The sequence below is a fragment of the Podarcis liolepis genome (genome assembly GCF_965112155.1).
Source record: "Podarcis liolepis genome assembly, chromosome: 7".
In the NCBI taxonomy this organism is placed as follows: domain Eukaryota; kingdom Metazoa; phylum Chordata; class Lepidosauria; order Squamata; family Lacertidae; genus Podarcis; species Podarcis liolepis.
Window position 1 is genome coordinate 44,286,881 of NC_139561.1, and position 25,694 is coordinate 44,312,574.

The 25,694-nt window shown below is 45.5% G+C and overlaps 2 protein-coding genes across 4 annotated transcripts in view; both read left to right on the forward strand.

The window, feature by feature from the left end:
* The window catches only part of CA5A (carbonic anhydrase 5A), a 30,154-nt gene extending 15,821 nt beyond the window's left edge, over positions 1–14,333 (forward strand). For both annotated transcript variants that reach the window (XM_083513785.1, XM_083513784.1), the window contains exons 2-7: positions 107–304; positions 7,422–7,540; positions 7,869–7,964; positions 8,889–8,951; positions 9,943–10,098; positions 11,816–14,333. In XM_083513785.1, the coding sequence (XP_083369911.1) occupies positions 107–304; positions 7,422–7,540; positions 7,869–7,964; positions 8,889–8,951; positions 9,943–10,098; positions 11,816–12,025 (842 nt within the window). In that variant the 3' untranslated portion in view covers positions 12,026–14,333. The remainder of the gene's footprint in view (positions 1–106; positions 305–7,421; positions 7,541–7,868; positions 7,965–8,888; positions 8,952–9,942; positions 10,099–11,815) is intronic.
* Positions 14,334–19,089: 4,756 nt separating this feature from the next.
* The window catches only part of SLC7A5 (solute carrier family 7 member 5), a 52,374-nt gene continuing 45,769 nt past the window's right edge, over positions 19,090–25,694 (forward strand). For both annotated transcript variants that reach the window (XR_014528544.1, XM_083513692.1), the window contains exon 1: positions 19,090–20,331. Coding sequence is in view for 1 of the 2 variants with exons in the window: in XM_083513692.1 (XP_083369818.1) it covers positions 19,725–20,331 (607 nt within the window). In the remaining variant the exon portion in view is untranslated. The remainder of the gene's footprint in view (positions 20,332–25,694) is intronic.

A 25,694-nucleotide genomic window follows, 5' to 3' on the forward strand; every position in this document is an offset into this window, starting at 1 on the left:
GATTGCCTACTCTTCCAAGCAACTTCCATTGATCGATCAGCCTAAAACATATCTGTAAGTGCCATACAGCTTATGAGAAACTTCCTGTGTCCTCCTCTTCTTCCAGTACATCCGCTGTGGCAGAGCCCGATTACAATCCCGGGGGGCAGCCGACAGTCTCCGATCAATATCCAGTGGAGAGACAGCGTCTATGACCCCCATCTTAAACCCCTTGAAATACGCTACGATCCAGCCACATGCCTCCATATGTGGAACAACGGATACTCATTCCTGGTTGAGTTTGAGGATACCACAGACAAATCAAGTAAGACTTAAGGGGATGACTGGGATCATAGGATAATAGCTCCGTGGTAGAGCACTTGCTTTGTATGCCTGATGGCTTCTCCAGCTCGGGCCGGTAATGCCCCCTGCTTGAAACCCTGAAGACCCATTGCTGCCAGTCAGTGTAGACAGTACTGAGCTTGATGCACCAATGATCTGACTTGGTGTAGAGCAGACTCCTAAGACCCACTGGTCCTGCTGTTAAGTTCTGGCCTAGCAGGCACCTTTCGCCACCCCTCCAGTTGGCAAAAGCTAAGTACGTTGGCAGACATTTCTGCAAGTTATTTCTCATTTCCCTAAATATCTGGGCAAATATGTGTCATGTGAATTCTTGCATTTTTGCTCGTATCCATGCCCTTGTGAAAGTTGATCCACATCTTTAAAATACGAGTGACAATTGCCCTGCTAATTTGCTAGGGTAAAAGCCAGGTTTTTGGTCTGGAGATCTATATTCAAATCTCCCCTTTTTCCAGCAGGCCGATTACGTGGGTTTGGTTACGTGGCTCTCCTGACCCCAGAGCCCTACCAAATAAAGGCCCCTGTTCAGATGAGAATTGTATCGCGTTTTATACCTGAAAAGGGCCATATAAATGTTCATGAGTGAATTCTGTGGGTGGAAATTCTTAACTAATCCTCTCTCTAAGATAATTAATACAGTATCTAGTTTTGTCTCTGCATCCCTGGTTTTTGAGAAACTATGCATATTTACAGTACATTCAATGTAGGAACTAATCCTTAACAAAGGCTGTTTCCTGTTATGTATGTATTACATTTTAACCACACACATTCCTCCTCCATGGAGCTCAGGGCAGCATAGCTGGAAACTTCCTCATTTTTGTTTTTGTTTTAATTCTCAGCAACCCTGTGAGGTAGGTTGGGGTGCAACACAATAGCTCAGAGAACTTTACTGCCAAGCAAGTTTTTCCGCCAGGGTCTTAGTCAAGCAATCTTAGTCCAGTAGTCCAGCAATTATTCTTTTTTGCTATGATTTCCATTAATTTTGTCTCTTGGCTAAAATTCACTCCAACTGTAATCCATACAAGACTTGGGGAGCAGCTGACGTTCTTTATTTGGATGCATTTTTTTCATTCTTTTGGATGCTTTTTCATTCAACTTTTACCCATTCATTTTTGTAGAGGAAGCCCTTGAGGAGGTTTCATGTGTGCATGTTCCCAAATGAATAGTATAACACTGGCATTAAACATTAATGAAATAAAAGGTTGTTTATCACTTTGGCTGCATTTCACAGATAAGCTTTTGAATAATGTACTTGGAAAATATCTAGAAGGCAAGATAGGTGCTTGGTTCTAGCAAAGCACCTTGTTCTCTGGTTCCCCTTGGAATTGTATTGAAACCTCAGTAAATTGAAGGAAACTGAATATAGCTGCCTTCTCTGGCATTGGAAGAGCTCTTTTTATTCTTCCTGAAAAGAAAAGTCAGGTTTTGTTAGCTCACTGGAACCAAGTGCTCTGTGCTTAATGCTGTAATGGTTGTTTTAATTTTAAACAGATAAGACAGAGCCTCAAAAGTTGTACCTTGATAATCTGTTTAGCCAATAACTAATATTGTGGTGGCTGTTAGTGGTGTGTGGTTAGAACACTTAGCAGCACTCATTAAGTAAGTTGTGTGTTACACATTACTTGGATTAAGTCCAGTTACCTGAGTAGCCATTATGCAAAGAGTATGTTTAAATTAGAGAAGGGTCATAGCCCTGTGGTGGGATACATGTTTTCCATGCAAAAGGTCCCGGGTTCAAGTCCTGATATAGGGAAATTCCTCATACCAATTAAAGCTGCTGCCCTCTGGTGTTGACAGTACCGAGCTAGATGGACTAGTGATTCTATAAGGCATCATCCTAGTGTGGCCTCACCTGGATCCAATTTATGAGCCATAGGTTGCCCATCACAGCACTCTTTAAGAAGCATAATTGTTCTCTGGTAGTAACCTTCCTGGGCTGAAGCTTAGAGCTTGTGTTTGGGTTGTATCAAGTATCTTAAGAAAGCTATTTTAGATACTGCAGTTCCTTTTTATGGCTTCTCTTTTTGCTTGTTTTGCAGTTCCAGAGGAGGAGAGGTTAAAACTGTAGTGTGTACTAATAGTAACATGGCCATTTAGCTACAGTGATGGAATTCACAGATCCATGTTTGTGAGAGGATGAGCTGTGGATGTAGCTCAGTGTTAGAGGGCATGCTTTGGATGCAGATGGGCGCAGACTCTGTTACCTGTAATCTCCACCTTAAGAAAGCATCCTGGAGGGTGGGGCTTGAGAAACGTCCACCAAAATCCTCAGAGAGCTGCTAGCAGTCAGTGTAGACAGTACTGGGCTAGGTGGGCTCATTCAGCATAAGACAGGTTTTTGTGTTCATGCTGGTGTATAAATATATATAGATAACTATGCAGGCAATTAAGGGTACACTTCTCACAGTGGTCTATTTATGTTTTTAATTTTTTTCTTTTTTAACTTTTTATAATTTTATTGTTTGGTTTGATGTTTGTATACTGTTGTAAACTGTTGTGATACATTTTTACAATCCAGCAGTATAAGTAAAAACATTAAAATTGTGTTGGGGGTCTCCTTAAGCAGGCTTCTAATATATTAAACATGGAGAAGAGATACTAGGCAAGGTTGATAGATTTACTAGCAGAAAGCAGCACCTTTGCTTTGCATTTCCAAGATCTCTCTTCTATCTTAGCATCCTGATATGACTCACATTTCCCATTATCCTGCACACTGTCCCTTGGTTTCTGCTAAGAGAAATTGCACAGCAGTCTCTCTCCCCAACCCCCCCCTCCAAATTTGATGATTATCATAGCTGTGGCTGACTTCAGACACCACCCTCCTTTCCTGTTCCTCTGCATTCTCTATCTCGGCCTTCTTGCTCAAGTTTCCTAGCCTTCCTCGAGGGTAACTTTTGCTCTATGAATTTGAGCTGCTAACATCCGGTGTTCTCTGTCGGTTTCCATTGAAACGCTTTAGGTTTGCTTTGAAGTCATTCTGATCCATGTCACTCTTTTCAATCTAATCATTATATGCCTATAACTTCTCCCTCTTTAAATACCGTATTTTTCGCCCCATAGGACGCTCCGTCCCATAGGACGCACCTAGTTTTTTTGGGGGGAAATAAAGGGAAAAAAATTTCCCTTTATTTCCCCCCCAAAAGCAGGTCGGGGAAACAGAACCAGGTCGAGGAACAGCGGGACGGCGGCGCTGTGCCTCCCTGCTGTCCCCCGATCTTGTGGGGCTGGCCGATGTCTGCCCGGCGCGGGGGCGCTCTGCTTCAGGGCACCCCGCCCGCCGGGCGGCAGGCTGCTATCCGCAGTGTGAGGAGCCTTGTGGGGAACTCCTGCAAGGCTCCCCACGCTGCGGATGTCTGCCTGGTGCGGGGGGGCGCTCTGCTTCAGGGCGCCCCTCGCGCTGGGCAGCAGGCTGCTATCCGCAGCCTAGACATCCCTGCCGGACCTCCCGTAGGGCTGCCTAGGCTGCGGATGTGTTCCTGAAGCCTGGAGAGCGAGAGGGGTCGGTGCGCACCGACCCCTCTCGCTCTCCAAGCTTCAGCAAAAGCCTGCATTCACCCCATAGGACGCACCCAGATTTCCCCTTCATTTTTGGAGGGGGAAAAGTGCGTCCTATAGGGTGAAAAATACGGTATCTAAGCAGAGACAGCTGCTAGTGGTGATGCTTATATGCTACCTCTGCTGTCAGTTTTGCCTCAATACCAGTTGCTGGGAATTGCAGGTGGGCAGAATGCCATTGCTTTTGGGTTTCCCATTGGGATATTTACTTGGCCACTGTGAGAGCAGGATGCTAAGGTTAGATGGGCCATCCTTGAGGCTCATTTTACAAGACAATAAAATAAAACACATTTGTGCTGTTGGCATAAAAATGTCTTAACTTGCATGATAAGCATCCAGCCAAGTGTCATTTACATTACTCAAGCCCCAAAATGAATAAACGTACCTTCCCTATGCTGCAGTCCCCCTGCTGCAAACCCTGCTCATTCCAATGGGAGCGAGATTAGGAAGGGACTTAAATTATAGGCTTGTTCTTGCTTTACTATAATGCTTTTCTTCTTTGTGGTTCTTTCCGACTCCTAAACACGTAACTTACTCTTATTTCCCACCTGCTCCTGATGCTCTCTTCTTCCTTTGTTTTCTTCCTCCTTGCTTCTGCTGCCTGACAGTAATAGGCAGCTGCACAGATAGAGAAGAGGAAAAAGAGTGGATTAGAGTCAAAAAGTAAGAAGGAAGACAATGGCAGTAAACTGACTAAAGGAGCGTGCTTTTAAGAGAGGTGGCACCTGAGATGGGATCTAAATCAGATTTGTTCCAAGGATGAGGCTAGCTGCACTACTGGGAGTAGAATGAAATCAAAGGGAGAGAGAGAGAAGGAAATGAGAAACAAAGGCGTTGGACAAGGCAGGTAAGTGCTGGTGGTTGTGTGCACAGTGTTGCCCTCTGGTGGTTGCTTTGTGGTGTTGGTGTCCGCTGTTTTTGGTGACAGGCAGAACTTCCAAAGTGGAGTTAGAGGCACCTCCCAGTGCATTGTGGGATTGCCTGCAGTTACTATTTGGCAGTGCAGTCCAAGCCCAAGATCCACCAGGAAGAGAGAACTTGGATTCGTCAGATCCTGAGCTTTCTCGGCTGAGCCGGGGCTGCGCCCAGTGTAAGTCCCCCACCCCAGCTGGGCCAGAGTTATGCCGGCATAAACTAGGCTCAGCTGGTGGAACTTAAAATGACATAATATATGTCAGTGCAAATCTCCCCAAGGGTGTGTTGGCACATGAAGGGACAAGGAGAGAGACTTACACCTGTTCCAAACTTATTCCTTCACTTTGGTCTGTGACTGGAAACCCAGTGGAACTTAGCTGACAAGCAGTCAAATTCCTCCTGCATGGAGGAGTCACTTACACTGGCTTTCTGTAATTAGGATTGTTCTGTCAGAATATACAGGGACTTTCCCGCCTGCACCTAGAGATACAGGCTATGGTGCAAAAGAGACCACATTATATTGCATTTCCTCCCATTCTCCTTAATTTAAAACTTTAGGAACTACTTATTTAGCATGTGGTAGAAAAACAAGCATGTGGTAGCGATGTCGCTTTTTGACCCTTCAGCACTTCCTATCAAGTGGATAAGGCATGAGAGGGCAGCAAGCATCTCAGGAATTTTGCTCAGTGTCTGCATATGCACTTTTTTTTGCAAAATCACGCTTGTTTTGTAGTCACGCATGTATAGAAATTGCCGAGTAACATAGAAGTAATGTTTTTGTTGTACTAGCACATGACTTAAGAACGTGAGTACTTATTTTTACCACAAGGGGGCAGTCATATTCAGCCTCATTTTCTGCTACATTCATCCACAATTCTCTGCAGATGCTCACAAACCCTTTTCTCTATACATCCTGGAGGAAATTGGTTTTAGTTGTGCAGGGTGCACTGTCTTATGTTTGGGCTCACATAGGTAGATTACCCCTTTTTAAAGTCAGCCAAAGGAATGGCGACTAGCAAGTAACAGACTAAACACAGCATAACAACATACCGTTTTCATTCTCTTATAAAGGATTTGGCGTCATTAAGCAACAGATAACTTTATTAGGTTGTCCTCGTATGTGAGCCCAATGGAAGTTTCAGCTGCCATCCTAGTGATGAAAAATCTAAATGGGGACAATGTAGGACTCTATTTCTGTAAGGAATTATCCACATACGGCAATTCTAACTTAGGCTTTTAAAATTGATTTTCTTGTAAAATTTAAAAATACATTTGCATAGGCTTACAGATTTGGTTGCATATCAACGTATAACTTACAACTATACAATAAAATAAAACAGTCCAAAATAATATCATTTTGAACTTGTAGACAGAGTTATGGGAGAGCATGAATGCCAGAGTAATTACAATGACATTACGATGTGCAATAACATAGGATGTTTAGATTGGGGAAGACCGGCAAGTAATTGTAACAATTCAAAATTATATTTCAATATCCACTCTTTTCATCAATGGTTACATCTATTAAACTGAAATAATAGGGAGAGAAGTAGGAGGAATAATGCATGCACACCAGACCACATTGGATACTGTAGGTGCTGCCACACACGGCAGTTCTCTTCCTCTGGAGCTTTTTAGGTCATGTGCTAGGTGTGCCAAAGATTCTGCATCTTTGATGATGTGTATCCAGCAGATGTGTTTGACATTTGCTTCCATCGGAAAGAAGGAAAATAGTCCAGAAGAACAGTCCTTGCAACGGTGCTAAATTACTAAAGTGTTACTGCAGAAAACCTTTTCCAGAATTTTACTTTTCCTAAGCAAAAGCAAGTCGTGAGAATTCTTGCATTGCATTAATGGCAATCTCTTGCTGCTACGGTGTGGATAAGAAATGTAATTGATCTGTGATCTCAAGTGTGCTTTACTATATGTATATAAGGTGTCGGTCATAACCACCGAGTCTAACTTCCCGGTAAACATGCCAGGCTTGTGTTCAGATGGCTCAGCTAGAACTCCAAGAATAGCTCTGTCTTTCGTGGTCACCAATATTTTTCAGGCTTCCAGAAGCATCCCTGTAAGATCATGGGATCAATGCAGAGACTATGTTTGGATACTGTGGATGTAAGCATCCTATAATATCTCAGTGAGCCAGCCCAGAGACTCCTATTTACGGCAGCAGAGAAGTCACACTGTGCATCTTCACTGTGATTTTGCTAGCCCTGCTGTGGTTTGTTCCCCTTCTGAAGTGTGAACAGTTAGAAGGACGTTGCTGTAAGATTCTTGCCAATCCCGCAACACCCCTCCTCTCTCCAGCACAATCCACTTTGTGCACCAAGCCAAATCTGCCCCACTTCTGCTTTTGGCCTCTGTGTTGTTGCCATTTGATGCCATCCACATACTTTCAGGAGAACCATGCAGACTCTGCTGCTACTTCCTACTTGCCAGGTGTCTCTAGATTAAGAGGGAGAGGGATGAGAGAGATACAACAGTGCAATCTTACCCATGTGTATTCAGAAATGAATCTCATTTATTTCATGGGAGCTTACTTTCAGGTAATTGTATAGGCTTGGGGCATAAGTGTTGGCCTCCTAACATTATTTTTCCTCTTATCCAAGTTATTACAGGAGGCCCCTTAGAAAACAACTACCGGCTGAAGCAATTCCACTTTCACTGGGGGGCCATAAATGAATGGGGCTCGGAGCACACGATTGACTGTAAGGTCTTCCCAGCAGAGGTAAGAGGATACTTTCGCGAGATTCTGGAATGTTGTGCACCAGTGAGTCTTACTCAGAAGTGTTCACAAAAGCATTTTGGGCCTGTGACATTTCCTCTGTGTTCTGTCAACACGTGGAAAGATTTGGCCGGTAGCCATGCGGCCATTTCTCTTTTTTGTGTGGGGGTGGGGTTGTGGGGTTGCTCTTGGGCAGCCAGGAGTAGAAGGCTCAGAACTCTACTGCAAGGTCTTTGAGAACCATACCCGATTCATTGCAGTTTCTGAAGAAAAAGATTGTTCCATCTCATTTCTTTCACGGTTCTAAAATAAGGATTGAATTTAATTTCAGCTGCATTTGGTACACTGGAATTCTTGCAAATATGAAAGTTTTGAAGAAGCTTTGATGGAAGAAAATGGTTTGGCTGTGATTGGAGTCTTCTTGAAGGTATGATGGTGGGAAGGCTGTAATCTTCCAGTGGTTCATTCTGAACTGTCACTTATAAGTGTGGAGACACTTCCTTACACAAAGAGCAACTTCAAGGCTGCACATTTACCTGGGAATATGTCCAACTGAACTCTTCCTTTCAGTGGTAAGAGCTGCTCAGCCATGGAATGGGCTGTCTCGGAAGGTGGTGGACTCTCCTTCTTTTGAGATTTTTAAACAGATGACCACCTGTCAAGGATTCTTTAGCTGTGATTCCTACATTGTGGGCAGTTGGCCTACTTGACCCTTGGGGTCCCTTCCAACTCTACATTTCTATGATTGTGTGATTCAATAGCACTTACATCTGAATGGACATCTATAGGAGTGCACTGCAAGTAACCTTTTAACTTTTTGTTTATATCACAGTAATATAAGCATACATCTTGTTGGTTAACTAGATCAGTTACAAAACCAGAAACTAAGGATCGTACTGAGCAGGAAGAAGAAATAAATGGAGAAAAAAATGAATTATAGGGAGGAGGGAAGAGAGAAAGGGGGGAAAGAGTGAGGACTTTTCAGACCCAAACTGCATGTGTGTCCTCCATGCAGCAGTTCAATTATTGTATTGATTGAGAACTTCCAGCATTCCCTTGCATAGTGTGATGCAGTTGGTGGGAACAAATAAATACCAGAAAATATTTCAACTGTGTCCAGCAAAGACTAATGGCATAGTGCAACCTTTGCTAATCTGTTGCCCTGTGGAACTTTTGGACTACAACTCCCATCAGTCCCAGGCAACTGGGGCTGATGGGAGTTGTAGTCCAAAACATTTTCAGGGCAGCAGGTTAGAGAAGGCTGACCTCGTGTCATAGGAGTTTGCACTAAACCACTTGATCTCTAGATGCAGTGAATAAAAACATACTCTTTCTCCCATTCCCTTCGCAGCTTGGAGCCAATCACAGTGGGCTTCAGAAGTTAGTAGATGCCTTGCCATCAATTAAACACAAGGTAAAGAGAATGTTAACCTTAGTTACTATTCAGTATCCATCTCACACAATGCACAGGAGCAATCAGTAGGTTTGCCCTGAAGTCAACCTGAAGCCAACCTGACGGTGATCATTCCTGGATGATGCTTTCGCCTGTTGTGTTTATGCTGGTGGCCTTATGGTGCCTGTGTTATGTCACAGGTGGCCTAGAGCACTGGAACCTCACAAGGCCTTGCTCCCACTTTGAGCCAGGCATTTGTTCAGAAAGTTGAGCAGTCTGATTCCAAGCAGAGGAGCCAGGATGTGTGTGCCATTCTCCCAGTGGCTTCTGGAAGGGCTGTAGCTCAGTGGAAGAGCGTCTGCCTTGCATGCAGAAGGTCCCAGGTTTGATCTCTGGCAGCATCTTCAAGTCAGGCTGGGAGAGAACCCAGCCTGTAACCCTGGAGAGCTGCTGCCAGTCCATGTAGACAATATTAAGATGAGCCAGTGGTCTGACTTCTTGTAGGATAGCTTTCCATGTTCCCTGTGTACATACATAGAAAGATAAGATCGTCCCTGGCTACAGGCTCTGTCAGAAGCAGTACAAAAAGAGCTGAGGCCTACTATATGTGATGGGGATGCTGTGCTGGAGAACTGTATTGAATTGTGGCTCCTCTCTCCACGCTTGGTGCCTGAGGACCCAGGAAGACCAGTAATGCAAGCTGAGGATCCCATCACAAATAATCCAGACTGAATGAATTTATTATTTCGGTCACAGACCAGTTCCAGCTCACATACAAAATCAGGGAAGTCATGAAACACAATAGGGATACATTTAAATTAGCAGTTCGGTATGACAGGGACAGTACAGATATAGCAGCAGTTAAAATATATAAATTAGATCTTACTCACTAAAATATAACCTGAAGTGTCATTTAAAACCTTAATCATGATGATATCACAGCTTGTTCCCTAAGTTTTAAGGCAATTGCACAGAATAACCCAGACTAATCACTGATGCTTGCATTTGCTAGGATGATCTTGTTGAGTTTGATGAATTTGACCCGTCCTGCTTGTTGCCATCATGCCCTGATTATTGGACGTATGCAGGATCTCTGACCACCCCACCGCTTTCAGAGTCTGTCACCTGGATCATCAAGAAGAAGGCGATAGAGGTTGATGATGATCAGGTAGAGCAAATGGAAACTCGCCATCTGTAGCTGGTGTATTGCTGGGGATGGATGTGGGAAAGCAGAAGGAAGAATGAGATTCTCAGCTGGGAAAAAGCTTTCTACGAGGAACTTAATGTCTTCTAAAATGTTGTGAATGCAACTCTACTTTATTTTCACCTCTGCAAGTGCAGTATAGAAAGCACATACTGCTGAATAATACCTGCAGACGTATCCAACACTGTTAGGCTGAGTTTATATGTGGAAAGGCAAATCTTTAAAACTCTGTATTGTGGAGGTTTGTGTGTGTGTGTGTGTGTTGCAAGCTAAACTAGTAGTCACGAACATGTAACTTGCAACCATGTGGGTAAAAAAATTGTAATTTTTGTTTGGTATCTCAAAGCTTCCCACCCAATGCTAATTGCAGCTTCCGGGGAGATAGTGTTCCGGGGTTTTTGGTGACTTTGGGATCATGGTGGGGTGGGTGGAGGTTAAGCCCTCTCAGTGAAAATTGTCCAGTTCCTGTGTTACCGGTAATGGTTTTGTAAACTGACATGATTGCAAATGGCATGTTGAGCATTACATCCAATTTGGCTCCAAGTATGAGCATTTTAAACAATGTCTGGTGCTGAGAGAGACAGACAGATGATGAGAAACAAAATGAAATGCTTCCTGTTCCTAACAGTGGCAGTACAATAATATCACTATTGGAACAAGCAAAATCATACGGATTCTCATTTGGAAGCAATTCCTGCTTATCTCAGTGGGATTTACTTTCCTGGTTGGGTCCTGAGGATTTCAGCTATTTCCCTCTTTTTAAGCTCTGTTCCTTCCTTCTCTAAAATAACACTTGCTTTTGTGGCATGCATTGGGCCTTTCCAGTTTCTATGGGTCAAATTATGTTTGAATTCTTTTCCTAGCAATGGGCTTCTCACTTCTCTCCTTAGATTCCTTTTCCAGGATTCACTAACTCGGTACAGTCATAATGCTTAACCATGGTTTGCTTTCCTTTAGCCAAAGCTGAGCATTGCATCTCAGTCATGAGTAAGAATTGATCACAAACCTGATTGCGAAATTGTGGCTTGTGATTAATGTTTTCTTTCATTTAAAGACTTACATTCCTTTTTTGACTCAGAAGAAGAGATCTGTAGTGGCCATTAGAATTCGGGTTAAGGGGGGGGGAAGGCCAGTACAAAGCTAACTTAAAAATGTATAACTTAATCAGAACAACAACAAAGTAATAACTGTTGTTGAGCAAACCATGGTTAAGGCAGCCTCCCTGTTAACAGCAGCCTGGTCTTGCATGGCCTCTGGGTGCAGAGCTTAGCTAGTTAAGATAAACTGTGGTTGCTTTTGTTGCACATTTGGGATCTTCGGGGCCAAGGCAACAAACCATAGTTGTGACTGCACTGGGCCTCTAACTTCTGGGTGTTTGAATCCTGGAAACTAGGGCAGCTTAAGAATGTAGGCTTGATTAAGAGATGGCATGCCGCCATCCTGCAAATGTCTAGGATTTGATAATGACAAGCTGCAAATGATAAGAGATGAATTTTGTCTCCAGGTGGCCAAGGGCAGCCCAGTCTCTTCTTAAGCAGCTCTGGAAGAGAGCCGAACCATTAACTTGGGTATTAGAGATGTGTGTGTGTGTGTGTGTGAGAGAGAGAGAGAGAGAGAGAGAGAGAGAGACCAATTTTGTTTCTTCCCTAACTTTTTCTGGGCTTTGCTTTCTCATTTCCAGCTTGAGGTGTTTCGGATGTTGCTTTTCACCCCTGCGGGAGAAGAAGAGCAAAGGATGGTGGACAATTTCCGTCCACTTCAGCCAATAATGGATCGTACCGTCCGTTCCTCTTTCCTAATCCAGCACCGACGGAACATTGAAACAAGATCAGATGAACAGTTACATCATGCCCAGCAGGAAACGCCCCAGGCGGGGCACGTGCGCCTTTAAGGAGAGGGGGGCGGAATATATATACAATGTTTATTAGCACTTTATATGTTTAGAATATATCTTGATGCAAGGTCACTTACTTTAAAGGGTATTGGGTTTGTTTTGGGGTCCTTTCCTCTTCTAATGAGCTGCTTTTTCTGTAGCACAATAACCTGCTTTAACTTAAACCCCTCCCACAAATAGCCATTCAGAGTATACATCAAGTAGAATTCCAAGCTTTGTCATCAAGACTTCTCTATTGCAATATATATATATTTGCAGATTCTCAGTTTCATAAGCTGTATGGTGGCAAAATATGTCCTCAAGAGGACACATTCAAGGAAAGACATAGCTAAAGCATAGCTCTAGGAAATGGAGAGTTTGCACGAGTAGATGACTTTTTTATGCATGGACTTGTGCTTATATTGGTACACACGGTCCAGTTCTGTCTACCTCTGAGCATTTAACTTTATAACAGTTAAATAATTTTTCACTGTATCTTTTGTGCCTACCAGAGGTGTTTGTTTTAGTTCTCTTAGATCCAGGGAATGAGCCATTTCCACAAACCAGTGGATTTAAATGGATTCTGGATGAAATCCTAAGTGTGCTTCCTTGGAAACGAGCTCAATTAAGATCAGCGGGACCAACTTCTAAGGAAATGGGCATAGGACTGGGCTTTGGTGTATGTACACATCAGTATATATTTACTGACATGGTTGGGACTCCCACGTGTAGACTTCGGCATGAGCACACCTATAAATATATATTTCCCCCCTACTCTGTAGGCTGATCTCAAGTCTCAATTGTATTTTTAAACAAAAGCCTGCAAAGCATTTGCAGCAGAAACAAGCCTCATCCGGGATCCATCTTCTGCTAAAGCTATCTTGAGATTTATCATGTGCCAGAATTAATCAATTGCTTTTAGCATCGTAGCCCTTTTCAGACCCCCCCCCCAAAATATCACGTAATAGTACTGAGGAGTGTTCTGTTACAGTTTCAGAATGTACATGTCAAAAGTAGAAATAAATTGTTCTAGCAGTTTTGAAAAACAAGCTTCATTAGTCATGTTACTTAAATTATAGGGTGAACTGAAATCTACTTTCTGCAAGCATCGGTTTTTGTTTACATGTGTGCCCTCATTTTGCTCCATACAAAAGTGGGATTAATTTTACGTTTCCCACTTGCCCACAGGGAGTGTCTTCAGCACACGGCTTGTTTTCTGCAAGGGGTCCTCTCCTTTTCAACCATAGGCTGGTGGGTCTTGTGTGCCAAATATAACTTGAGTATAGCAAAAATTAGAATATGGCATCAGCCGTATGGATATATTTGGACCAATCTATTCTCAGAAACTAAATAGGGCAGGTGTGGAAAAGATTTGGCCCTCCAGATATTGCTGAACTACAAATCCCATCATCCCTGGCCCATTGCTCAAGCTTGCTGGGGCTGATGGGAGTTGTACTTCAGCAACATCTAGAGGGTCCCCACACTTGGCCTAAGGATAGGAGCTCAGTTTGGCATGCACAATGGTTTTAATGTTGCAGAAGGTGGCAACTTTAGGTTGTGGCCAATGTTAGTTCTAGTCAGAGAAGACCCATTCAAATGAATGGACATGACTAACTTGGGCCCATTAATTTCAGTGGGTCTGCCTAGTTGCATCAACCCTTTAATTCCACTTAGGCTGGTGAGAACAGGAGCCAGGTAGTTTACACAACTTTTAGGAAACGGGATTGGCTTCTGTACTTCAGGGTTGTCTTTTTGATAAATGGTTTATCTTCCTGACTGTTCTTATGCCTGTGTATTTATAAAATCTGCTATCTTATATACCCCTTGTTCTGAATATGCTAAATGAATTGCTTTCAAATTAGTAATAGTGCGATGCGGTGATTCTGATTTAGTTAATGTGTCTCCATGTGGCTTGGATACCAGGCAGAAACAATTTATATAGGCTGTTAACACCTGTTTTCTAAAACGAAAAACCTCTGACACTTAAGTTGGTGAATTGGTTAAACACAATGCGTATTTACAAGCCTCTCCTCCTGTTGCCAGAAGTTATTCCAGTTTTATCCTCCTTTTAGGGAGGAAAAATGAACTGTTTCATTGTATGGAGTGCGCCTGTGACTAGATAAAAAATCTACTGAATTGCATTGTACTTGGAACGGAAGAACAATAACACACTGTGTTGAGAGCAGTACTTGCTGAAGAATAACGTAATGGTTCATTATGCTCCTGGACTGCATGAAACATGCACTCCAAAAGCAATCTGGGTGCTTTGAATGCCATTGTATTTGCCTGTTCGCTTGAGCAGTAACCATAAAGAATACCAAGCAAACTGCCTACTAGGCATTTTTTTAAAAAAAAATTCTGTAAATCACTGGGGCCTCCCGGGGGAGATCTGGATGGAGGCTGGATGGTTTGCCTGGCCTCCTCCCTCCATCTTCCCAGTGGAGTGGCTAGGCTGCGTGCAGAAGCAGCACATGCTGGCACAATACAGTGTTGCGGGACCCCGGAGCCAAGCAGGGCTTTTCATGAATGCTAGGCCAGAGGTTTCTGAAATGCCTCAGAAGAATTTGAACCTCTCAAGATAAGAGAAGCAGAGAGCACTGATTTGCAAGCTATTCTGGGGGCATGTACAAGTCCATAGATACGTCTGCAAAAAAAAAAAGTTCTTTGACATCTCAGAATGGAAGAACTGGTTGCATATAAAATGGCTCTGAAATATGTGATAGGGTAAAGCTGATAAATGTCTGCACCATTTGCTTTTAATGGGGGAACCACGTTATATGCATTGCAAGGAATAAAACTCACTTTGTAACTAGGCCTCAGCAATATTAATAATTTGACCCCGTTCTTCCACTCCCTCCTATTTTGACCCCTATTTTTTACAGATATTCTTATGCAGAAACATTCTCTGCCTCTTCTCTCCTTGTGTTTTCAGTGTTGAGTGCAACTGTACAAAAATGCCCCTCTCCAATCTTCCGCCTGACTCCTGGCTGCTATAAATCAATGTCTGGAAAGAAACTTCTACACCATCCAGTATCATAATGCCTGTGAAGCAGCAAAAGGGCCTCTGGGTGCAGCATCTTGCCTCTGGGTGTGTGGGACCCTCCATCAAATCCTTGCCCTGTGATAAAGCTGATGCTGTCCCAAGAACAGAACATGTCTAAACTGAAGCAAGTTCTGGGACTAGGGGAGATTCTTTGTTCTATACCAGGCATGTCCAACAGGTCGGTCGCAATCTACCAGTCGATCGCAGGACATTAATGGTCGATCGTGTACAATTAAAGAAGTAGGGGGAAAAGTAACTGTGCCTCCCCCCCAAAAAATGCTCAACAGCTTTGCCTCCCCCCAAAAGGCTCAACAACTTTGTCTGGCAATGACAATGGGTAGATCACTGCCAGTATTTTTATACTGTTAGTAGATCGCAGTCACTTGGGAGTCGGACGTGCCTGTTCTATACAAATAGTCTGCTGCAGGATTGTGTCATAAAGATGATATCTAAATCAATTAGCTATTGAATGCTAGGACCAGCTCCAGATATTGGCTAGAACGTAAAACCATGTGTGTGTTGTGTGTAGCAATAGCTTACATTTTGGAGCAAAGCAATTATCCTGATAGTTGAAAGTCACCTGTGCATTATCTCTGGCCTTGGGGCCACTTTTGCTTCAGGTATAATTATGCCGTGTGAGCAAGGAGTCCCTTTGATGTGACAAACGCCGCTTGTCTGAGTATTAGCACATGGAGTACTGATCCTATAATTGAATCTTCTTCAAAGGGTCCGTGGCTGAATGCAAGGACTGGAGTAGTAATAGGGCAAGCACTCAGAGCTGTTACTCCTATGTTCTGCGTGGTAACTTCAAAGCTCCAAGTGCAAAATAATCCCCTCTCCTTTTGCAGAAGAGACAACGAGTTTCATATATTTGAAATGGCTGGAAATGGACATAATCTAATTTTACCGTGTGAACGGGTGGAAAGAGCACTGGACCCAAATTCAAATGGTTGCCGGCCACAGGCTCCTCAGAGGGTGTATACTGCACATTTCTACTCCTTCAAGCAGGATATGTTTCTCCATCCATAAAATGGGGGTTGCCATTGCCTTCGCAGCAGAAGGAATGAAAATGGGAAGCCTTTGTGCCTACCCTGAACCATTGGGGATATGGCAGGCCATTCACCTAAATAGATGAAGTTCGTTTGAGCTGCTTCTGAAAAACTGAAAGGAGTAAGTTGAATGAAACCAAAAGCCAGGCAAACAGCTTGATCTTAGAATTGAATGGAACGTGGATGGTTGCTTGCAAATCTTCACTGGACCCAGGCAAGAACTGAATTGGGAAAGAGAGAAAAATGTTACTGGCCCCAACATAAATTTCAGGGTCCACCCTATTCTGGTGATTGTAATCTGTTTTAACTGTTTTTCATCTTAAATTGTGTGTAGCCTACCCTGGGACCTGCTGGGGAAGGATTGGTAATAAATAATCATCTTCATTCGATACTAGCTTCTAAGGCCATGTTGCCATTTTGGATCGGACCATTCCCACCAGCCGCCTCCTAGAGACATCGTAAAAAAAAAAAACATTGTATGTATGAATTTATTGACTAGAGAGATGTAGAAACATCACACAAGTACATTCAAATATGTGTAAAAAAACAAAGGCAGTAATAATGAATAGTGCAGAAAGGCTTGATGTATCCAGACTAAGCTGTTAGCTCTGCCCTTCAGGAGGGTCTGGCACAACCCCTGCTGCAGTCTGCTGTTTGCTGTGATGTCAATCAAAAAAGAAAATGTGTGCTTGATAGGAAGCAAGCAGGACATTTGAGAGGGTTGGAGGCCTGGAGGTTGGGAGCTTTCTCCCAGGAATGCGTTGGAAATGGCTGACAGCCTGTCAAAGCCTGCAGCAGGTCTCTGCTTAGCTCCAGCTTTCCCCCCCATGGCAGGATGGTAGAGTGTATTTGTTTGTGTTCATGTCTTGCTTTCTGGTCTCCCACAGGCATCTGGTCAGCAACTGTGAGAACAGGATTCTGGACTAAATGGGCCATTGGGCTGATCTAGCAGGTTCATCCTGTGTTATGAGTTGGAGTCCAAAAAACTTTAGATTCTGCAGATTCTCCACCCCTCAGGTAACAGGCAGGAGATTCCACAATGAGCCTGTGCCTTGAGACCATGTCCATCTCTTTGAAGGGAGCAGAGTGCTTTAAATGTGTGGTGTGGACGTCAATATGATAATCCTTAGAGCATTGAGTCCACTAGGGGGCAGGAGCTGATAATGGAAAAGCCCCAAAAAACGAGTGCAAAAAGGATGAACTCCAGTAGCCTGGATGTTGTGTATTAAGAACTGAAGCCCAGCCTGATTTTACAAGGACTGAGGTGGTAACTTACCTTTGAGCCTAGATAGGGAGACTATGCAGACAACTCTGAATGTTTGTCAAAGTTGTTGTTCTTTAGCATGTATAACATTGTCTGCAGCAAGCCAGGCCACCATACTGGTGATCTAAGGAGGATGACATTACTCTCGGATGCAAATTTTTTTTATTTAAAACGGGGGCGTTTGTGAGCTTTCTTCACATGATGCAAGTCGACATTTTAAATCAGGGGAAGGTAACCTTTTCCAGCATTCAGACATGTGCATCCTTCTGGGGACTGCTTGCCTATGGTGGCAGGGCCAGAGGCAGAAGTGTGTGAAGCAGTGGATGTGGAGGTATTGCAGGGATGCTCATCAAATCTGGAGATGGCACCAAACTGGGAGGGATAGCCAATGGCGCAGAAGACAGCATCGGGATTCAAGATGATCTTAATGGATTGGACCCAGCGGGATCCAAACTAACAAAATGAATTTCAGTCGGGACAAATGTAAGGTTCTACACTTAGGCAGGAAGAATCAGATGCACAAATATAAGATGGGGGATACCTGGCTTGCCAGGTGAAAAGGATCTATGGAATCTTAATAGACCACAAGCTTAACATGGGTCAACAATATGATGCAGCAGCAAAAGAAGCTAATGCTATTCTAGGCTGCATCAACAGAAGTCTAGTGTCCCCATCAAGGGAAGTCATAGTCCCACTGTGTTGACCAGACCACACCTGGAGTACTGTGTTCAATTCTGGACACAATAATTTAAGATGCATATTGATAAGTTGGAACGTGTGTAGGGGAAGGTGACCAAGACAATAAAGGGTGTGAAAACCAAGCCTTATGAGGAACAGTTGAAGCAGTTGGGTATGTTTAGCTTGGAAAAGAGTGAGAGGATATAGGATAGATATTTCCAGATACCTACAGAGCTGTCATAGGAAGATGCAGAAAACTTGTTTTCTCCTGTTCTGGAAACTAGGACCTGAACCAATGGTTTTTGTTTAATTTACAAGAAATGAGATTTTGACTAAACACCAGAAAAAACTTTCTGCCAGAAAGAACTATTTCACAGTGGAATAGACTTAAAATAGGTTTAAAACTAGAATTGGCTCTGTCCCTCATTGGCTCTTGCTTCGCCTCCCACAGGGCCTGGCTTTGCCAACTGATGCCATCTCTGCCTTCTATCCTGCCAGTCCCAATAGGCACCAGCCACTGCTGTTATTCTTCACTCACTCAGTTCTGTACAAATTTTTAAAGGTGAGGCGAGCCCTTCTCTCACAAGCAAAGATTCAAAACCCAAAGGCTGCTGAGACCTGCCCATAGATGACCTTTGGAAAAAGGAAACTGACCAGGACTTAACTCTGCCAAAAATAAAAAGATAATGGCATCGGAGCGATGACGCTATTCAAGCAGCACTGTCTCGGGATGCTCTCTACATTTTGGGTCAGTCAGAATGGCTTTGCATATCTACATTAGCTACACTTTCCATGTCTGCATAGTTTCCACGGGGGGCGGGGAGTCGCATACAAAACGTGTTAGCCATGTCTCCGCAAGAAACGTCTGTATATAAGACCACGTGTCAGTAAGAAGCGGCAGCCAGATGGAAATCTGCTTCCTGCTGGCGCGCTGCACTGGCGCTCTCTGTTCCTTCGAGGCTTTAAGGCGCTTGGAAGCAACCTTGCAAAGGCAAGGAGAGCACCAGGCAGCGTAAACAGTCCCCGCCCAGTGCATGCGTAAAGCCACCCTTGGGACTCTAAAAGGGCACGAGAAGGCGCTCTCTTGCCTTCGGCTTGGCCCGTGGGGATCTCGCTTTCCCCCAGCGGTGCGCTCCTTTGCATCCGATCAAAGGAGCCCCGCCGCCATCTGCCACCTCTCCTCTTCCTTCCTTGCAATGGCTCTGCGGGGCGATCCAGAACCGGCTTGAAGCGGCCGGTGCCAGGATGCACCGAGTCCCTTCTTCCCGCGCAGCCCCGCTGCTGCTTCTCTGGGGCTCCTGTCAGGCGCCCTTCCTCCTCCCGGCCAAACGGGGGTGATCTCGAGTCTCCCCTCTTTCTGGCGCGGCCAGCACGTGTTGGGGAGGGGCCGGGCCGGCCTCCCATTCATTCTCCCCACCCTCCAGCAGGAGGTGCCGGCACCATAAAAAGGGCCCGCGAAGAGGGCGCCGCCGTTCCGGGTGCCAAAGGCGGCGGAGGGAGCCGGCGTGTCGCGCGCCTTGCTCGTGCCGGGGCTGACAAGCCAGCGAGCAAGCAAGCAAGCAAGCAAGCGAGGAGCTTCGGGTGGCGCAAACAGGCTCGGGGGAGCGGCCATCTCGGCTCTCCGCGGGCAGCAGTGCCCACAACAGCAGCAGCCTCAGCAGCACCCGCCAAGCCGGCCTCGCCATGTCCGGCGCCGGCGGCGTGGTGAAGAAGCGCGGCTCGGCCGCCTCGTCGGGGCCGCCGCCAGAGGAGGAGGAGAAGAAGCAGATGCTGTCCGGGGCGGCGGGCGGCGGCGGCGACGCGGGGCCGGAGGCTCACGAGAACGGCTGCGCGCCGCTGCCGTCTCCGGGCGCCGAGGGCGAGGACCCGTCTTCGCCCGGCGTGGCCCTGAAGCGCAACATCACGCTGCTGAACGGCGTGGCCATCATCGTGGGCACCATCATCGGCTCGGGCATCTTCGTGACGCCCACGGGGGTGGTGAAGGAGGCCGGCTCGCCGGGGCTGTCGCTGGTGGTGTGGGCGGCCTGCGGCGTCTTCTCCATCGTGGGCGCCCTCTGCTACGCCGAGCTGGGCACCACCATCTCCAAGTCGGGCGGCGACTACGCCTACATGCTGGAGGTCTACGGCTCGCTGCCGGCCTTCCTCAAGCTCTGGATCGAGCTGCTCATCATCCGGCCCTCCTCGCAGTACATCGTCGCCTTCGTCTTCGCCACCTACCTCCTGAAGCCCATCTTCCCCGCCTGCCCCGTCCCCATCGGCGCCGCCAAGCTCGTCGCCTGCCTCTGCGTCCGTGAGTATCCGGGCCCGGCGCGCGCCGTCCTCCGAGGCACTCTGTACGCGCTCAGGGGCACGCCGGGCGATGTGCGGAGGGAGCCTCGCTTTCGGAAAGCGGGGCGGGAGCTAGAGAAGGGGCTGCGTTGAGCACGTGGCCGGTGCCATTTCTGACACCGCCCAGGTGCCTAACTCAGTGTCGGGGGGGGGGAGAGAAGGGGCTTCTCGGGGCGCAGTTGCTGCCGGTCCAGGGGGGTCCCTCGCGGTTGGGGCGCTGAGGAGGACTGGCCTCCTAAGACGAGGTTATTAAAAAAAAATGGCCTCCTGGGACTAAGGGAGACGAGTGGGTCTCTTCGGTTGGGTGCTGTGGTGGCGAAGCGAGAGAGCTGCTAAATCTTAAGGCATTCGTTTAATTTGTTAAACACATGGTGCGAAACGCCAACGTTTTATAACCAAAGTGGCTTACCCTGATGTCCTACTTGGAGTAGACCCACTGAGGTTAATGGATATGCCTAATTTTGGTTCATTAATTTAATCTGAATAGAACTCGGATAGATGCAACCCTGTATACTAAATAACAATAATTCCTTAAATGAGACCAGTAATCGGAAGACGTCGGTAGTAATGGAGGGTGCTTGGAAATCGGGAGTGTGTGTGTGTGTGTGTCGGAGCCTCAGCACATGTTGCCGCTTTCAGGTGAGGTTTGACTTGTAGAGCCGGCCCTGTGACTCAGGGAGAGACGGAATAACAAGGGGGGGGGGCGCGCGGGGCGGAGACTCAGTAGAATGAATTAGGCACTGTGTGAAAGCTGCATTTTGTGCAGTTCAGGGTTTTATGAAAAACAAGATGAAGTGGTCTGCTTTTTAGAGGGGCATTTTTCTTTTGGAGGAGGGGGCAGGAGATCCTGCTGTGGCCTGCCAGGTGTTGTTGGACTCCAAGTCCCATTTGCTATAGCAGCAGCCAGCATGTCCAATGGTCAGAGATGATGGGGACTGCAATGGGGGGGGGGGCACAGCAAGATCCCCACCCTTTGCTTTAGAGGACTGTTCTCAGGGAAATAATGTTTCCTTGACTCTTAGTGCCCCCTCCCCTCTAGTTTCTGCAAAAACACTGGAAAATATACAGTACCTTTTTTTTTTAACCTGGCAGGTAGTGTTTCTGGTTCCACTTTCATCTTGTATGTATGTGGTCCCAGTTCCACTTGGCACCAGAGAAGAGATCTCCTTGCCATGAAAAAAAAAAATCAATATTTTAACAATTGTGTTGTGTGTGTGTATTTCTGATCCAGAATTTTAGCTCTTATCTTATCAGTCTTTGGGTAACTTGTGTGTTTATGAAGTTTTCTGTTTACTCTTTTTGATATTTCTCCACTTGCCCAGTATCTGGTTCTGATAAGAATCACCATGCTGATTCAGGCCCAAGGGTCTGTCTAGTCCGGCGTCTTGTGGTGGCTAGGAGCTGCCGATACCCTTGTCCTTCATGGACAAGGTGTAGGTGCCTCCTCCACAAGCAAAGTAGGTATTGCTATTTATCTAAAGGGTCAATTAAACACTGTACATTCAAAGCACATTTTCCCTCTAGAGAATCCTGGGAGCTGTAGTAGCAGCTCTGTGAGAGACTGTGGTGTAAGTGTGCTTCAGATGCATTTTGTTGTAACTGTTTTGAGTTAAAACTCTTACCTGACGTGATTTGGGGATTAGGGTAGCTGTTTTCTGAATGGATTCTTTACCTGAAGTATGAAGAACCTGTGGCCCTCCCAGTTATTAGGAGACTCCAACTCCCATCATCCCTGACTGTCTGTGTGTGGTTGGGGCTGATGGGAGTTGGTGTCCAACAATATCTAGGATCCAGGTTCCCCATGCCTAGTGTATTTCCATTTCCTAGCAAATGTGGCTTTTCCCTATTGGTGAAGAACTGTTCTTAGTTCTGTTGCTGTTTTGTTAATTTATTGTTTTTAGAAGTATTGCATAATAAGCTTATTCAGCACCTAAATTTTTAAAACTGGTGGATCAGAAGCAGAGTTCATGCTTTGCACCGAAAGGGTTCAATCCCTGACACTTCCAGGGAGAGCCAATGCCAGCCAATATGTAAAGACAGTGCTGAGCTAGATGGGCCAATCATGTGACTTGATATAAGGCAGCTTCTTATGTTGCTATGCGCATATATCAAAAGATTGTGCAGGCACACATGCCTAGCAGACATGATACAAAAGGAAAAATTAATGGGTAGGGCAGAGGAAAGCAAGCACTGGACCAGCTGCTCCTTCACTGGGCAAGGGATGGGGTCCAATTGGTCTCCCTCTTGCCCTGATGGTTCTTCCTTGGAAGCAGAAAGTGCAGCCTCTCAGTGGCTCTCTAGATTACCTGGCTGATGGCAGAGCCCAGAGTGTGCCTTACTGTGTTTACTTTTGTTTCTCCCTTTCTGTCCATGGAGGATTTTCGGTAGGATCCAAGGGATGCAGGCTGTTACTGTTTACACTCCTCCTGGCTTAACCTCCTGCATAGATAGCTCAGGGCAAATTGTGTTCTGTGCAGGAGTCAGCAGTGCTTTAAAGTCTCCCCTTGCATGTACATTGCCACTCCCTCTTTAATTCCCTTGGCTCCCGCCATCTGTCATTTTGCAACCTCTCCTCCTCTCCCCAGTTCATTTTGCCTCGCATACTTCATGGCCTGTGTCTGGCTGCGGAGGCTATACCTGTCACTTATTTTAATTCCAAAGCATTTATAAAATATCTAAGCACCGTACAAAGCAATAACCGTATAACTGAAAAGAAAAATACTACATAGAACCAGTAAAACAGTAGTATAAAAGCATATAAAGAAGAGTCAAATTAAAGCAGAGTGTATTTTATGGCCTAGGGAAAGTCTGGGCAACAAGATCTGTCTTTACAAGATGTCAACTGACGGTTGCGGCTTCACATTCCAAAGTACAGGGGCAGCAGTGAAAAATACGACCGTTTTGGGGTCACAGCCCTGTGATATTCTGTAAGGTGTGATGTCACAAGTAGAATTTCATCAGATGACGATGGGCCCTGTATGGCACCCACTTTGCCTTGGCTGGCGCTAAATAAGCATTAAACATTCATGGGGCTTCTAGTTTCAAATTGCACTTTCTCCATTGGGGTAGATTTTCTCTCCCCTCCTCTCGCCCCAGGGCACTTGGTCTGGAGCAACCAAGGGGAAGAGTGCTTTGGAATTTGAAAATTGCACAATTGGTTTCGCCAAGAGCAAACCTCCCCTTGGCTTGATGCTCGTTTTGATTGTGGCACTCTTCCCAATAGGTGGGGTAGCTTGGCCTTGCTTGGTGCAGCCCAGCCAAAATTCTTAACTGTAAATATATCTTCTTACTTTTCACACCCGTAAGGCAGGGCAGATTCCACCTGCCTCATCATACTTACCTTGCATTCCCTTCCTTGTTTACAGGAATGTTTTCAAAATAAAATGCAAGAGCATCATCAGCTTTCCATCTTTGCTTAATGATGTTGTCTACAACCATGGAGTGTGTGTGTATGGGAGAGAGGTACATTGGAAGCTGCCTTATTCCATTCCAGGCTATTTGTCCATCTAGCCCAATATTGATTGATCTGACAAGTAAGCTCTCCAGGGTTGTGCCTTACTGGTCACCTGATACCTGATTTGTTTAATTGGAGATGCCAGGGATTGGCCCAAGGCCTTCTGCATGCACAGCAGGTGCTCTGCCATCTAGGTCTGGTCCCTGTCTTCTAGATGTTATGGGCTCCCCTTGTCACCTTGAGGCCCAGTGGTAACTTGGGGGAGAAAAGAAAATGGTAACTTGGGGGCACTTTCACGGGGGGGGGTCAATAGTGCGTGCAGATGAGTCTCTTCTCGGGTTGAGCACAGGTGAAAATACCTGGATTGTCTGGAAGCAGCAAACTCAGCATCAGGTTGTGCAGTATTTGGGTGCAAGGTTTTTGTTTGACACCTGCCTGGATTATCTCACGTAGCAACTACAAATAGGTTCACAATTTAGAATCTCGTTGCTATCCTGACTTAACCTCTTCCTGGTACAGAAGCTTTTAATGCATGTCAAGTAAAAATTGTTTTCTCACTTCACAGGGTCTGAGTTTAGGTACTTGGAGTGAGCTGCTGCCTGGCTTTTTTTCCTGAAGCTTTTGGTTAAATCCTTCTATATGTTTCCTTTTGCTTTGAGAGATTACTAGATCCCTGCTAATTGGTGCCTTTGATGTGCTCCTCCTCCCCTCCCTGTTCCCCATCCATATACATGCTTGAATTAACTGTGGAATCTCTGATGTGGTTCAGAGGGATTATTTCAACCCTACCATTACCTGTTCCTAGACTGAAAATTTGAAAGGCAGAGATTCCAGCCACCACTCTCTAGCCTCCCAAGAGCTTTAGAAGGAGGGGGGGGTGCTGGCCTGGAGCCAGTGCTAACACCTTGATCTGATAGTGTTACTTGGGAGGGTAACTCTCCCCCATGTAAGTGTGCTTTGGATCACCACCTTCTGCCATGATCATCCGAACAGGCAAACAATGACCTTTTCCATTGCAGGAGAAATTGCAACTGCAACGACTGGTACTCAGGGACTACTGACTCTGACAAGTGGCAGCCAAACATGCCCATTTGCATTTATTTATTTATTTATTTATTTATTTATTTATTTATTTAATATACCATCTTTTAATCCCCCTCATTTAATCCTCACAACAACCCTGCAAGGTAGGTTAGGCTGAGAGGCAGTGACTGGCCCTAAGACACCCAGCGAGCTTCATGGCCTAGCGGGGATTGGAACTCGAGTCTCCCAGGTCCTAATCCAGCTAGTAGCTATGCATAGCTTCTTTTGTCTGCCATGAATTCTGCTCTCTCTCTCCATTTAAAGCCACCCACATCCGTCAGCGCTGTCCAAAGCGTCAGCAAGCAATATTTGAATCCCTCTAGAAAATTACATACTTAATTTTATTTGCATGCCGCTTTTCTGCTGTTCAAAATACAGCGTGGCAAAAATGCATAACCACAACCTAATAAAAGGTAAATAAAAGATTAAAAATACACAACTGAACCATCTCCACATCAATCACAAGTTCTAAAACAAAGATGTAAAAAACCAACAACAACCCCCAGCCCAAGAGTCTGTTCAGCAGGCTCAGCTTTTGTAGCTGGAGTCAGTCCTGGCCTCACCCTCCCAGGCCATGTGGGAAAAGGCCTACAGGAGAGGGAGCAGGTCTTCCAGGACTCACAGCCAAGATGGTCTCTGGCCTCTTCAGCAGCCCCAGCTTTTGTAGCTGGGGTCAAGCAGATTCCCCTTCTCTCGTCAGGCGTTTCTAAACTCTGTTCCTGCACAGAGCTGTGTGGGAGTGATCAGGTTATGCCTCATTCCCAAGTCTGCCTCCATTGGGGATTCTG